The sequence below is a fragment of the Littorina saxatilis genome, linkage group LG3, assembly GCF_037325665.1.
Source record: "Littorina saxatilis isolate snail1 linkage group LG3, US_GU_Lsax_2.0, whole genome shotgun sequence".
NCBI classification, from domain to species: domain Eukaryota; kingdom Metazoa; phylum Mollusca; class Gastropoda; order Littorinimorpha; family Littorinidae; genus Littorina; species Littorina saxatilis.
In genome coordinates, this window is record NC_090247.1 from 22,771,468 (window position 1) to 22,787,086 (window position 15,619).

General features: G+C 44.1%; 1 protein-coding gene across 1 annotated transcript in view; it reads left to right on the top strand.

Moving 5' to 3' along the window:
* Positions 1–1,428: 1,428 nt before the first annotated feature.
* LOC138961133 (mucin-2-like) overlaps positions 1,429–15,619 on the top strand; it is a 198,846-nt gene continuing 184,655 nt past the window's right edge. The window contains exons 1-7 of the mRNA XM_070332732.1: positions 1,429–2,158; positions 5,297–5,470; positions 6,695–7,102; positions 7,892–8,065; positions 9,290–13,030; positions 14,488–14,543; positions 14,799–14,850. Coding sequence (XP_070188833.1) covers positions 1,429–2,158; positions 5,297–5,470; positions 6,695–7,102; positions 7,892–8,065; positions 9,290–13,030; positions 14,488–14,543; positions 14,799–14,850 — 5,335 coding nt within the window. The remainder of the gene's footprint in view (positions 2,159–5,296; positions 5,471–6,694; positions 7,103–7,891; positions 8,066–9,289; positions 13,031–14,487; positions 14,544–14,798; positions 14,851–15,619) is intronic.

Consider the following 15,619-nt stretch of genomic DNA (forward strand, 5'->3'; position numbering starts at 1 on the left):
ATTACATCATTTCGCCCGTGTACAAAATTCTATTTTAGCTTCTTCTGCCTCTCTAAAAACTCGGGTTGTGACATTATGTAGGCTAATAATTTTCATTGAAGCAACTTTAATCTTTCCTCGCTTGTACATTGAGTTGCCAAGAGCCAATATTTCTCGTCAATGGAAATATTATACTTATGTAACCAACACTTTACAGAACAGGGTGCGCTGGCTTTTGCTTTTGTTAAGATAGCGCGGAACTGTTTGGGGGAAGTTTTTTTTTAATGGTCTTGTAGACAGGGCCCAGATTCGTCGCGCGCGGAGGGTCGTGTGCAAAGCGTCATACTCAAAAAGCCGTGTGGCGCTATAACCAACAGTGGTACAAATCTGTTCATACGGGACACTGTTATCGTCTATCCATGTATCACGTACACCATTCACATCAGCTTTATTCCAATTTTCAAAACACAAAACATTCTTTTTTTAAAAACAATACCTGCATTATTCCACAAACATTGATCTATAAAAAGTTCTTTTTCTACACAGAAAACAAATGTCTATTCTCGATCCATTTTTAAAAAAACTTGTTGCCAACATTTCGATTTTAATCTAATCAGGCCTACAAACTGTCTCGGTGTGGCAGTTGATTTAAAACAACACAGACGACTTCCAAGAGCCTCGTAATAATGTCTTGGAAATAATTTCCAATTTTGTAAATCTGCTTGCTGTAGCCTAGCTGCCCAACATAACAAAAAGGATGTCTGCATATCATGCATATCTATCATGTTAATACCGCCCATTTATAATTTATCACACAAAACCTTTTCGAATGCTTTAGTGTTTTAATACTTACATTTCGACAGAAATTTAAAGAGGATAGTGTTCAGTCTGTCAAGCACTTTTGTCGGAGCAGAGAGTGCCTGAAAAACGTATACAAACTGGGATATCAAATTTTTTTTCAAATATGCACAATTTACCGCTAATGTTTGAAAGCACTTATACAACTGACAAGATTTAGCATGGTCCTGTATAATGCATGGGCAACAACTATGACCTGTATCATTAGTGCTATGAATTTAGTAATTCTTTTCTTACAAACTGTATCAACCGTTTTGAGAGAGAAGAAGAGAGAGAAGAAGAGAGAGAGAGAGAGAGAGAGAGAGAGAGAGAGAGAGAGAGAGAGAGAGAGAGAGAGAGAGAGAGAGAGAAAGAGAAAGAGAGAGTGAGAGAGAGAGAGAGAAAGAGAGAGAAAGAGAGAGAGAGAGAGAGAGAGAGAGAGAGCGGGGGGTGGGAGGGGTGGGGAAGAGAGAGAGAGAGAGAGAGAGAGAGAGAGAGAGAAAGAAAGAGAGAGAAGAAAGAGAGAGATAATTTGAAGAAAGAGATAGAGAGAGACAGAAAGAGAGAGATAGCTTGAAAAGTAAGAGAGACAGACACAGGCAGAGACACAGAATGATCAACTCTGCCATCCGCCTTTCAGATACAGAACTCTCCGATATGGAGTTTGCTGGTAACCGTATGGCTGAGGAAGGAAGGGAATTGATGAAAAAGGCTGAAGATATTTCACCAAAATCTCAACCAGCTTGTTTGACGGCAGACATGGACAGCATCGATTCAAAGGCAGAGGTAGACTGTCCCGATGAAGGTGCAAACAGCCAAGATCTATTCGTCCCGTCTGTCAGCTTCGTCCCGTCTGACGTCTCACTTTCGGCAAAAGAGTCCCACCATCAAGGCGGCGCCACTGCTGCCGAAGAATCAGCGTTTGGCAATTCTCCAACAGATGCATTGTACTTCTCAATCAAGACTGACAGAAAACCAGGCGAAGCAAAGAGAGTAAAAGATACAACTAGTTGTCCCTTGGAAGTGACAGACAGCTCTGGCCTCAGTTTAGACCCTAAAGTGCTGCAGGCACACACAGTCACTTCGGGAAAAGACTCTTTGCAAGAGCTGACTGCAAATGAACAGGCTGAGGACCAAGCGTTCCCTGGAGAATGCGATTTGGCTAGACAAGAGCAAGTGCTTGAAAATATTCCAGAGAGTAATACCATTGCATCGGGTTCAACTTCCGTTGTTTCCTCGTCTGGTGCTAAACAAAATTCTAACGAAAAGGTAACAGAGCAAAACCACATCAATGTCACATTCCATGTTCCTGATGAAGCAGCTTCAGGGCTAACACGGACAGGTATGGTTCAAACGGTGGTTACTTGTACGTCAGATTCTTCCAACAGTAGCATTGAAAAAGAAGAATTACCTGAAGCTAAACCTTCTAACAAGCAATCACAAGTTTGTTCTTCAAACATTCCTACAGAATCCAAAGATATTCAAAAGTGTTACCCTGAAAAACAAACCAATAGAGATAACGAAGTATTGAATAAAGATAAAAATACTTCAGAACAAAACGACGAAGCTGGTGCGACCCACAACGTTCGGAGATCATCAAGAAAGGAGCAACTCGCAGGAGCTCAGGCTGGAGAATACCAGAGTGACACAACAACAGAAAAATACGACCACAAGACCAAACCTCCAAGGTGCATGCAGCTACATACAAGTTGTGGTGCACATGTAGACAAGAAAGGTTTGGAGCCAAACAATGACATTTCAAAGCACATGGATACCTTTGACAATAAAAATGCCCTGTCCCAGCCTAAAGCTCTAGCTCTCAATGCTGCTGCAAATGGTACACATACATCACAGGAACGAGACTTGCAAACCCAAAGTAGATCTTTTTCAAGAGATTATGTCACTTCTAGAAAACTCGATGTACAGCAAGCCAAACGTTCTGGCGCAGAGCGTACACAGTTCGCGTATACAAAGAGCGTTTACAATATGAATATTTCGCTGGACCCACCTTCTAGCTCGACCGCACAGGACCCAGAGAAAACAGTGTATCCTAGACCCCCTGGTCAAGACACATCTTCATGTAATTTGATTAATGATACCTCATTAAATTTTGTCAGCCGAAAAGCTAAACATCATGACAAGACTAATAACAATGATGCAGACACCTGCGTGACAAGGAACATTACATTAGAGAAGGGAGACGATCCTAGCTGTCTCACAACACTAGGACCCAGTCAGCTGACAGAGAACAGTACTGTAGAGCAGAGTGAGGATCCCTGTCTCACAACAACAGGACCCAGTCAGCGGACAGAGAACAGTACTGTAGAGCAGAGTGAAGATCTCTGTCTCACAACAACAAGACCCAGTCAGTTGACAGAGAACAGTACTGTAGAGCAGAGTGAAGATCTCTGTCTCACAACAACAAGACCCAGTCAGCGGACAGAGAACAGTACTGTAGAGCAGAGTGAAGATCTCTGTCTCACAACAACAAGACCCAGTCAGTTGACAGAGAACAGTACTGTAGAGCAGAGTGAAGATCCTAACTGTCTCACAACAACAAGACCCAGTCAGCTGACAGAGAACAGTACTGTAGAGCAGAGTGAAGATCTCTGTCTCACAACAACAAGACCCAGTCAGTTGACAGAGAACAGTACTGTAGAGCAGAGTGAAGATCTCTGTCTCACAACAACAAGACCCAGTCAGCGGACAGAGAACAGTACTGTAGAGCAGAGTGAAGATCTCTGTCTCACAACAACAAGACCCAGTCAGTTGACAGAGAACAGTACTGTAGAGCAGAGTGAAGATCTCTGTCTCACAACAACAAGACCCAGTCAGTTGACAGAGAACAGTACTGTAGAGCAGAGTGAAGATCTCTGTCTCACAACAACAAGACCCAGTCAGCTGACAGAGAACAGTACTGTAGAGCAGAGTGAAGATCTCTGTCTCACAACAACAAGACCCAGTCAGTTGACAGAGAACAGTACTGTAGAGCAGAGTGAAGATCTCTGTCTAACAACAACAAGACCCAGTCAACTGACAGAGAACAGTACTGTAGAGCAGAGTGAAGATCTCTGTCTCACAACAACAAGACCCAGTCAGTTGACAGAGAACAGTACTGTAGAGCAGAGTGAAGATCTCTGTCTCACAACAACAAGACCCAGTCAACTGACAGAGAACAGTACTGAAGAGCAGAGTGAAGATCTCTGTCTCACAACAACAAGACACAGTCAACTGACAGAGAACAGTACTGTAGAGCAGAGTGAAGATCTCTGTCTCACAACAACAAGACCCAGTCAGTTGACAGAGAACAGTATTGTAGAGCAGAGTGAAGATCTCTGTCTCAAAACAAGACCCAGTCAGTTGACAGAAAACAGTACTGTAGAGCAGAGTGAAGATCTCTGTCTCACAACAACAAGACCCAGTCAGTTGACAGAGAACAGTACTGTAGAGCAGAGTGAAGATCTCTGTCTCACAACAACAAGACCCATTCAGTTGACAGAGAACAGTACTGTAGAGCAGAGCGAAGATCCTAACTGTCTCACAACAACAGAACCCAGTCAGCTGACAGAGAACAGTACTGTAGAGCAGAGTGAAGATCCTAACTGTCTCACAACAACAAGACCCAGTCAGCGGACAGAGAACAGTACTGTAGAGCAGAGTGAAGATCTCTGTCTCACAACAACAGAACCCAGTCAGTTGACAGAGAACAGTACTGTAGAGCAGAGTGAAGATCTCTGTCTCACAACAACAAGACCCAGTCAGTTGACAGAGAACAGTACTGTAGAGCAGAGTGAAGATCTCTGTCTCACAACAACAAGACCCAGTCAGTTGACAGAGAACAGTACTGTAGAGCAGAGTGAAGATCTCTGTCTCACAACAACAAGACCCAGTCAGTTGACAGAGAACAGTACTGTAGAGCAGAGTGAAGATCTCTGTCTCACAACAACAAGACCCAGTCAGCTGACAGAGAACAGTACTGTAGAGCAGAGTGAAGATCTCTGTCTCACAACAACAAGACCCAGTCAGCGGACAGAGAACAGTACTGTAGAGCAGAGTGAAGATCTCTGTCTCACAACAACAAGACCCAGTCAGTTGACAGAGAACAGTACTGTAGAGCAGAGTGAAGATCTCCGTCTCACAACAACAAGACCCAGTCAGTTGACAGAGAACAGTACTGTAGAGCAGAGTGAAGATCTCTGTCTCACAACAACAAGACCCAGTCAGTTGACAGAGAACAGTACTGTAGAGCAGAGTGAAGATCTCCGTCTCACAACAACAAGACCCAGTCAGTTGACAGAGAACAGTACTGTAGAGCAGAGTGAAGATCTCTGTCTCACAACAACAAGACCCAGTCAGTTGACAGAGAACAGTACTGTAGAGCAGAGTGAAGATCTCTGTCTCACAACAACAAGACCCAGTCAGCTGACAGAGAACAGTACTGTAGAGCAGAGTGAAGATCCTAACTGTCTCACAACAACAGAACCCAGTCAGCTGACAGAGATCAGTCCTGTAGAGAAGAGTGAAGATCCTATCTGTCTCACAACAACAGAACCCAGTCAGCTCACAGAGAACAGTACTACAGAGCAGAGTGAGAATCCCTGTCGCACAACAACGGAACACAGTCTGCTGACAGAGAACAGTAATGTAGAGCAGGGTGAGGATGCTTGTCTCACAACAACAAGACCCAGTCAGTTGACAGAGAACAGTACTGTAGAGCAGAGTGAAGATCTCTGTCTCACAACAACAAGACCCAGTCAGTTGACAGAGAACAGTACTGTAGAGCAGAGTGAAGATCTCTGTCTCACAACAACAAGACCCAGTCAGTTGACAGAGAACAGTACTGTAGAGCAGAGTGAAGATCTCTGTCTCACAACAACAAGACCCATTCAGTTGACACAGAACAGTACTGTAGAGCAGAGCGAAGATCCTAACTGTCTCACAACAACAGAACCCAGTCAGCTGACAGAGAACAGTACTGTAGAGCAGAGTGAAGATCCTAACTGTCTCACAACAACAAGACCCAGTCAGCGGACAGAGAACAGTACTGTAGAGCAGAGTGAAGATCTCTGTCTCACAACAACAGAACCCAGTCAGTTGACAGAGAACAGTACTGTAGAGCAGAGTGAAGATCTCTGTCTCACAACAACAAGACCCAGTCAGTTGACAGAGAACAGTACTGTAGAGCAGAGTGAAGATCTCTGTCTCACAACAACAAGACCCAGTCAGTTGACAGAGAACAGTACTGTAGAGCAGAGTGAAGATCTCTGTCTCACAACAACAAGACCCAGTCAGTTGACAGAGAACAGTACTGTAGAGCAGAGTGAAGATCTCTGTCTCACAACAACAAGACCCAGTCAGCTGACAGAGAACAGTACTGTAGAGCAGAGTGAAGATCTCTGTCTCACAACAACAAGACCCAGTCAGCGGACAGAGAACAGTACTGTAGAGCAGAGTGAAGATCTCTGTCTCACAACAACAAGACCCAGTCAGTTGACAGAGAACAGTACTGTAGAGCAGAGTGAAGATCTCCGTCTCACAACAACAAGACCCAGTCAGTTGACAGAGAACAGTACTGTAGAGCAGAGTGAAGATCTCTGTCTCACAACAACAAGACCCAGTCAGTTGACAGAGAACAGTACTGTAGAGCAGAGTGAAGATCTCCGTCTCACAACAACAAGACCCAGTCAGTTGACAGAGAACAGTACTGTAGAGCAGAGTGAAGATCTCTGTCTCACAACAACAAGACCCAGTCAGTTGACAGAGAACAGTACTGTAGAGCAGAGTGAAGATCTCTGTCTCACAACAACAAGACCCAGTCAGCTGACAGAGAACAGTACTGTAGAGCAGAGTGAAGATCCTAACTGTCTCACAACAACAGAACCCAGTCAGCTGACAGAGATCAGTCCTGTAGAGAAGAGTGAAGATCCTATCTGTCTCACAACAACAGAACCCAGTCAGCTCACAGAGAACAGTACTACAGAGCAGAGTGAGAATCCCTGTCGCACAACAACGGAACACAGTCTGCTGACAGAGAACAGTAATGTAGAGCAGGGTGAGGATCCTTGTCTCACAACAGAACCCAGTCTGCTGACAGAGAACAGTACTGTAGAGAAGAGTGAAGATCCTAACTGTCTCAAAACAACAGAACCCAGTCAGCTGACAGAGAACATTACTACAGAACAGAGTGAGGATCCTTACTGTCTCACAACAACAAGACCCAGTCAGCGGACAGAGAACAGTACTGTTGAGCAGAGTGAAGATCTCTGTCTCACAACAACAGAACCCAGTCAGTTGACAGAGAACAGTACTGTAGAGCAGAGTGAAGATCTCTGTCTCACAACAACAAGACCCAGTCAGTTGACAGAGAACAGTACTGTAGAGCAGAGTGAAGATCTCTGTCTCACAACAACAAGACCCAGTCAGTTGACAGAGAACAGTACTGTAGAGCAGAGTGAAGATCTCTGTCTCACAACAACAAGACCCAGTCAGTTGACAGAGAACAGTACTGTAGAGCAGAGTGAAGATCTCTGTCTCACAACAACAAGACCCAGTCAGCTGACAGAGAACAGTACTGTAGAGCAGAGTGAAGATCTCTGTCTCACAACAACAAGACCCAGTCAGCGGACAGAGAACAGTACTGTAGAGCAGAGTGAAGATCTCTGTCTCACAACAACAAGACCCAGTCAGTTGACAGAGAACAGTACTGTAGAGCAGAGTGAAGATCTCCGTCTCACAACAACAAGACCCAGTCAGTTGACAGAGAACAGTACTGTAGAGCAGAGTGAAGATCTCTGTCTCACAACAACAAGACCCAGTCAGTTGACAGAGAACAGTACTGTAGAGCAGAGTGAAGATCTCCGTCTCACAACAACAAGACCCAGTCAGTTGACAGAGAACAGTACTGTAGAGCAGAGTGAAGATCTCTGTCTCACAACAACAAGACCCAGTCAGTTGACAGAGAACAGTACTGTAGAGCAGAGTGAAGATCTCTGTCTCACAACAACAAGACCCAGTCAGCTGACAGAGAACAGTACTGTAGAGCAGAGTGAAGATCCTAACTGTCTCACAACAACAGAACCCAGTCAGCTGACAGAGATCAGTCCTGTAGAGAAGAGTGAAGATCCTATCTGTCTCACAACAACAGAACCCAGTCAGCTCACAGAGAACAGTACTACAGAGCAGAGTGAGAATCCCTGTCGCACAACAACGGAACACAGTCTGCTGACAGAGAACAGTAATGTAGAGCAGGGTGAGGATGCTTGTCTCACAACAACAAGACCCAGTCAGTTGACAGAGAACAGTACTGTAGAGCAGAGTGAAGATCTCTGTCTCACAACAACAAGACCCAGTCAGTTGACAGAGAACAGTACTGTAGAGCAGAGTGAAGATCTCTGTCTCACAACAACAAGACCCAGTCAGTTGACAGAGAACAGTACTGTAGAGCAGAGTGAAGATCTCTGTCTCACAACAACAAGACCCATTCAGTTGACACAGAACAGTACTGTAGAGCAGAGCGAAGATCCTAACTGTCTCACAACAACAGAACCCAGTCAGCTGACAGAGAACAGTACTGTAGAGCAGAGTGAAGATCCTAACTGTCTCACAACAACAAGACCCAGTCAGCGGACAGAGAACAGTACTGTAGAGCAGAGTGAAGATCTCTGTCTCACAACAACAGAACCCAGTCAGTTGACAGAGAACAGTACTGTAGAGCAGAGTGAAGATCTCTGTCTCACAACAACAAGACCCAGTCAGTTGACAGAGAACAGTACTGTAGAGCAGAGTGAAGATCTCTGTCTCACAACAACAAGACCCAGTCAGTTGACAGAGAACAGTACTGTAGAGCAGAGTGAAGATCTCTGTCTCACAACAACAAGACCCAGTCAGTTGACAGAGAACAGTACTGTAGAGCAGAGTGAAGATCTCTGTCTCACAACAACAAGACCCAGTCAGCTGACAGAGAACAGTACTGTAGAGCAGAGTGAAGATCTCTGTCTCACAACAACAAGACCCAGTCAGCGGACAGAGAACAGTACTGTAGAGCAGAGTGAAGATCTCTGTCTCACAACAACAAGACCCAGTCAGTTGACAGAGAACAGTACTGTAGAGCAGAGTGAAGATCTCCGTCTCACAACAACAAGACCCAGTCAGTTGACAGAGAACAGTACTGTAGAGCAGAGTGAAGATCTCTGTCTCACAACAACAAGACCCAGTCAGTTGACAGAGAACAGTACTGTAGAGCAGAGTGAAGATCTCCGTCTCACAACAACAAGACCCAGTCAGTTGACAGAGAACAGTACTGTAGAGCAGAGTGAAGATCTCTGTCTCACAACAACAAGACCCAGTCAGTTGACAGAGAACAGTACTGTAGAGCAGAGTGAAGATCTCTGTCTCACAACAACAAGACCCAGTCAGCTGACAGAGAACAGTACTGTAGAGCAGAGTGAAGATCCTAACTGTCTCACAACAACAGAACCCAGTCAGCTGACAGAGATCAGTCCTGTAGAGAAGAGTGAAGATCCTATCTGTCTCACAACAACAGAACCCAGTCAGCTCACAGAGAACAGTACTACAGAGCAGAGTGAGAATCCCTGTCGCACAACAACGGAACACAGTCTGCTGACAGAGAACAGTAATGTAGAGCAGGGTGAGGATCCTTGTCTCACAACAGAACCCAGTCTGCTGACAGAGAACAGTACTGTAGAGAAGAGTGAAGATCCTAACTGTCTCAAAACAACAGAACCCAGTCAGCTGACAGAGAACATTACTACAGAACAGAGTGAGGATCCTTACTGTCTCACAACAACAAGACCCAGTCAGCGGACAGAGAACAGTACTGTTGAGCAGAGTGAAGATCTCTGTCTCACAACAACAGAACCCAGTCAGTTGACAGAGAACAGTACTGTAGAGCAGAGTGAAGATCTCTGTCTCACAACAACAAGACCCAGTCAGCGGACAGAGAACAGTACTGTAGAGCAGAGTGAAGATCTCTGTCTCACAACAACAAGACCCAGTCAGTTGACAGAGAACAGTACTGTAGAGCAGAGTGAAGATCTCTGTCTCACAACAACAAGCCCCAGTCAGTTGACAGAAAACAGTACTGTAGAGAAGAGAGAAGATCTCTGTCTCACAACAACAAGACCCAGTCAGTTGACAGAGAACAGTACTGTAGAGCAGAGTGAAGATCTCTGTCTCACAACAACAAGACCCAGTCAGCTGACAGAGAACAGTACTGTAGAGCAGAGTGAAGATCTCTGTCTCACAACAACAAGACCCAGTCAGCTGACAGAGAACAGTACTGTAGAGAAGAGTGAAGATCCTAACTGTCTCACAACAACAGAACCCAGTCAGCTGACAGAGAACAGTACTACAGAGCAGAGTGAGGATCCCTGTCTCACAACAACGGAACCCAGTCTGCTGACAGAGAACAGTACTACAGAACAGAGTGAGGATCCCTGTCTCACAACAACAAGACCGAGTCAGTTGACAGAGAACAGTACTGTAGAGCAGAGTGAAGATCTCTGTCTCACAACAACAAGACCCAGTCAGTTGACAGAGAACAGTACTGTAGAGCAGAGTGAAGATCTCTGTCTCACAACAACAAGACCCAGTCAGTTGACAGAGAACAGTACTGTAGAGAAGAGTGAAGATCTCTGTCTCACAACAACAAGACCCAGTCAGTTGACAGAGAACAGTACTGTAGAGCAGAGTGAAGATCCTAACTGTCTCACAACAACAGAACCCAGTCAGCTGACAGAGAACAGTACTGTAGAGCAGAGTGAAGATCCTAACTGTCTCACAACAACAAGACCCAGTCAGCGGACAGAGAACAGTACTGTAGAGCAGGGTGAAGATCTCTGTCTCACAACAACAGAACCCAGTCACTTGACAGAGAACAGTACTGTAGAGCAGAGTGAAGATCTCTGTCTCACAACAAGACCCAGTCAGTTGACAGAGAACAGTACTGTAGAGCAGAGTAAAGATCTCTGTCTCACAACAACAAGACCCAGTCAGTTGACAGAGAACAGTACTGTAGAGCAGAGTGAAGATCTCTGTCTCACAACAACAAGACCCAGTCAGTTGACAGAGAACAGTACTGTAGAGCAGAGTGAAGATCTCTGTCTCACAACAACAAGACCCAGTCAGCTGACAGAGAACAGTACTGTAGAGCAGAGTGAAGATCTCTGTCTCACAACAACAAGACCCAGTCAGCGGACAGAGAACAGTACTGTAGAGCAGAGTGAAGATCTCTGTCTCACAACAACAAGACCCAGTCAGTTGACAGAGAACAGTACTGTAGAGCAGAGTGAAGATCTCTGTCTCACAACAACAAGACCCAGTCAGTTGACAGAGAACAGTACTGTAGAGCAGAGTGAAGATCTCTGTCTCACAACAACAAGACCCAGTCAGCGGACAGAGAACAGTACTGTAGAGCAGAGTGAAGATCTCTGTCTCACAACAACAAGACCCAGTCAGTTGACAGAGAACAGTACTGTAGAGCAGAGTGAAAATCTTTGTCTCACAACAACAAGACCCAGTCAGTTGACAGAGAACAGTACTGTAGAGAAGAGTGAAGATCTCTGTCTCACAACAACAAGACCCAGTCAGTTGACAGAGAACAGTACTGAAGAGCAGAGTGAAGATCTCTGTCTCACAACAACAAGACCCAGTCAGCTGACAGAGAACAGTATTGTAGAGCAGAGTGAAGATCCTAACTGTCTCACAACAACAGAACCCAGTCAGCTGACAGAGAACAGTACTGTAGAGAAGAGTGAAGATCCTAACTGTCTCACAACAACAGAACCCAGTCAGCTGACAGAGAACAGTACTACAGAGCAGAGTGAGGATCCCTGTCTCACAACAACGGAACCCAGTCAGCTGACAGAGAACAGTACTGTAGAGCAGGGTGAGGATCCTTGTCTCACAACAACAGAACCCAGTCTGCTGACAGAGAACAGAATTGTAGAGAAGAGTGAAGATCCTAACTGTCTCAAAACAACAGAACCCAGTCAGCTGACAGAGAACAGTACTACACAACAGAGTGAGGATCCCTGTCTCACAACAACGGAACCCAGTCTGCTGACAGAGAACAGTACTGTAGAGCTGGGTGAGGATCCCTGTCTCACAACAACAGAACCCAGTCTGCTGACAGAGAACAGTACTGTAGAGAAGAGTGATGATCCCTGTCTCACAACAACAAAACCCAGTCAGCTGACAGAGAACAGTACTGTAGAGCAGAGTGAGGATCCCTGTCTGACAACAACAAAACCCAGTCAGCTGACAGAGAACAGTACTACAGAGACGAGTGAGGATCCCTTTCTCACAAGAACAGAACCCAGTCAGCTGACAGAGAACAGTACTGTAGAGAAGAGTGAGGATCCTAACTGTCTCACAACAACAGAACCCAGTCAGCTGACAGAGAACAGTACTGTAGAGCAGAGTGAGGATCCCTGTCTCACAAAAGCAAGTCCCAGTCAGCTGACAGAGAACAGTACTACAGAGACGAGTGAGGATCCCTGTCTCACAACAACAAGACCCAGTCAGCTGACAGAGAACAGTACTGTAGAGCAGAGTGAGGATCCCTGTCTCACAAAAGCAAGTCCCAGTCAGCTGACAGAGAACAGTACTGAAGAGCAGAGTGAAGATCCTCACTGTCTCACAACAGAACCCAGGCAGCGGGACGAAATTATAACCAAAGAGCAGTATGAAGGAGACCGATTCGCAAGAGCAGAATCTAGTCAAGTGGTAGAGGACGCTGCCTCTGAACAGTACGACGTGGCTTTAGCAGAACTCTGTTTGGCAGCGGAGAGAGGTATTAGCGAGCCGCACGATGTGGCTTCTCGAACAGCAGCGGAACCCAGTTTGGCTTCAGAGTGCAGTTCCTGTCAGCAGAATGAAGGGACCAACCTTACCACAGGGGAGGCATGTCATGTAGCAGAGATAAATACCAGTGTAAGCTGTGTACCTCAAGTGCAGGGCATTCCTCCAGATAACTGCAGTGTTGTACAAGCCACTCACCTACAGCCCCGTCGTGGTGTTTCACGGTTAGCCAGTCTGACCATTCCACAGCCTAGGGGGTCTTGCAGCAGATGGCGTCATCATCGTCACCATCACTACCAGCAGCAGCAGCAGTTCCACCTGCCACCACAGGGCCACAACAGACCGCCGCCGGATCCATGCCCTGACTGCTTCAGGATCAGACCGCGTGGTATTCGTAAGTATATTGTGGAGTGCGAATGCAACTATCACTGCAAAATGTGCCTACAAGATGAAACAAGTCGCGTAAGGCGAAAATACAATATTTAGTCAAGTAGCTGCCATTTTTCAGCAAGACCGTATACTCGTAGCATCGTCAGTCCACCGCTCATGGGAAAGGCAGTGAAATTGACAAGAAGAGCGGGGTAGTAGTTGCGCTAAGAAGGATAGCACGCTTTTCTGTACCTCTCTTTGTTTTAACTTTCTGAGCGTGTTTTTAATCCAAACATATCATATCTATATGTTTTTGGAATCAGGAACCGACAAGGAATAAGATGAAAGTGTTTTTAAATTGATTTGGACCATTTAATTTTGATAATAATTTTTATATATTTAATTTTCAGAGCTTGTTTTTAATCCGAATATAACATATTTATATGTTTTTGGAATCAGCAAATGATGGAGAATAAGATAAACGTAAATTTGGATCGTTTTATAAATTTTTATTTTTTTTTACAATTTTCCGATTTTTAATGACCAAAGTCATTAATTAATTTTTAAGCCACCAAGCTGAAATGCAATACCGAACCCCGGGCTTCGTCGAAGAATACTTGACCAAAATTTGAACCAATTTGGTTGAAAAATGAGGGCGTGACAGTGCCGCCTCAACTTTCACGAAAAGCCGGATATGACGTCATCAAAGACATTTATCAAAAAAATGAAAAAAACGTATGGGGATTTCATACCCAGGAACTCTCATGTCAAATTTCATAAAGATCGGTCCAGTAGTTTAGTCTGAATCGCTCTACACACACACACACACAGACACACAGACACACACACACACACACACACACGCACATACACCACGACCCTCGTTTCGATTCCCCTCGATGTTAAAATATTTAGTCAAAACTTGACTAAATATAAAAAAAGAAGAAAAAAAAGAAAAAAAAATGTGTCGCATTGATCATAATCCGCCATGAAATTTCAGGCATGTTTATGTGAGCACTTATCATAAGTTTTAAACTTGTTGTGCTCCTTCTTAATGATGTTATTATATTATCATGTGTCTGTTTACGAATAAAATACTGTTTAAACAAACAAAAAAAAGATGAAAATGCCCGTTTAACATTCTCAGTAACCTGATTTGTAGTTGAAATAAAACGAACAGTGTGCAATGACAAAGCTAATTGAACACGAACAGCTTCAGTATTTAGGGATGTCCGGTGCAAGAAGCATACATACTATAAAGCAGCCTTCACAATACCTCAATTCAATTTTAAATTTCCCCCGATAGTTTAACCTTTGCTAACTTTACGAAAAGACATAAATGTCTCTCGCACCAGATTGAGAGCAGAATACAAAGACAAAGCTGTGCTGTGGTCAACTGAATGTTTGTCAATGCTGTCATTTAAAAAAAGTACATAAAACACCGTGAAAATCTCTGCACAAATGTGTGATCTTTTTCTTCAGGATTTCCGCGATCTGTCTGGCTGTGCAGCCATGCGAACAGCTCCTTTCAAGTTCAGGTTTGTTATTTTAAAGGCGTGTTTGACCTCCATGTCTAAGTATACCATATGCTTCTAATATGTTTTTAATATAACATATATATACATCATAACTTTATTAAGATATCACATCATATTTTATTATAGAACTAATCTGAATATATATTTCATTCAACACGTTATGCCAATGAACTTCTGATTTACTTGATAATATTCACTTCTTTTATGAAGTTGTGTAACAACAGTATTTTTTTATTTTTTTTTATTTTTTTACAGGGTGACAACGAAGGGGACTTAGATTTTCACGAACTTCAAAGGTTGCTCAATGGTGAGTTAAAAAGCACAACGAAACAAAGGGGATAGAATTCGACGTTTCAAAATCATGAATCAGTGACCAAGATGACTTATATGGTGCCTATTTGTGACCCTCCACCACGAAATGAGTCGCATGTCACCTCACGCGGTTCTGCGCTAGGCATAACATAAATCCGGGGGTGTCTATAGTAACAGTGTGAGGGTCACCATAGTCACAGGCTTATAACTCGAAAAGTGTTCACTCTTTTCTAAAACGGTTTTCACCACTGGATAGAGAATAAACAACTCTTTAAGAAAATGTAAAAATATGAAAATCATGAAAAGGTGACATGCGACTCATCCCGTGGTGGAGGGTCACATTTCTGGTATTACGCCTTTCCGACAGTTGAAGTTTGAACATGAGAGCGTTTTGTTTTCAATGACATTTCAGGGTTTGCACTACAATAACTAATGCCGTCTTCCCGAAATTACCCAGTGGAATACTTTTAAACATTCAGGATAATATGCTCCCACACAAGAGGTGTTCCACACATTTGTGCAGTTGGGATGCAACTTTCCAAACTGGTCAGTTTGTTGACTTGAATCCATGATCTCATAATGCAGAAACAAAACTTGGCGACTGCATCAGCTGCAACATGTTTTTAGCACAGTTTAAATTCTGAAAAAAGCTTCTTTCAAAGTGTATATAGAAACAAAATTACAACAGGAAATAAAATTTGTCGGATCAGTTGGATGTAGTACAATTGACATCCGTAGTCTCAATAGTCTCAACCAGATGCGCC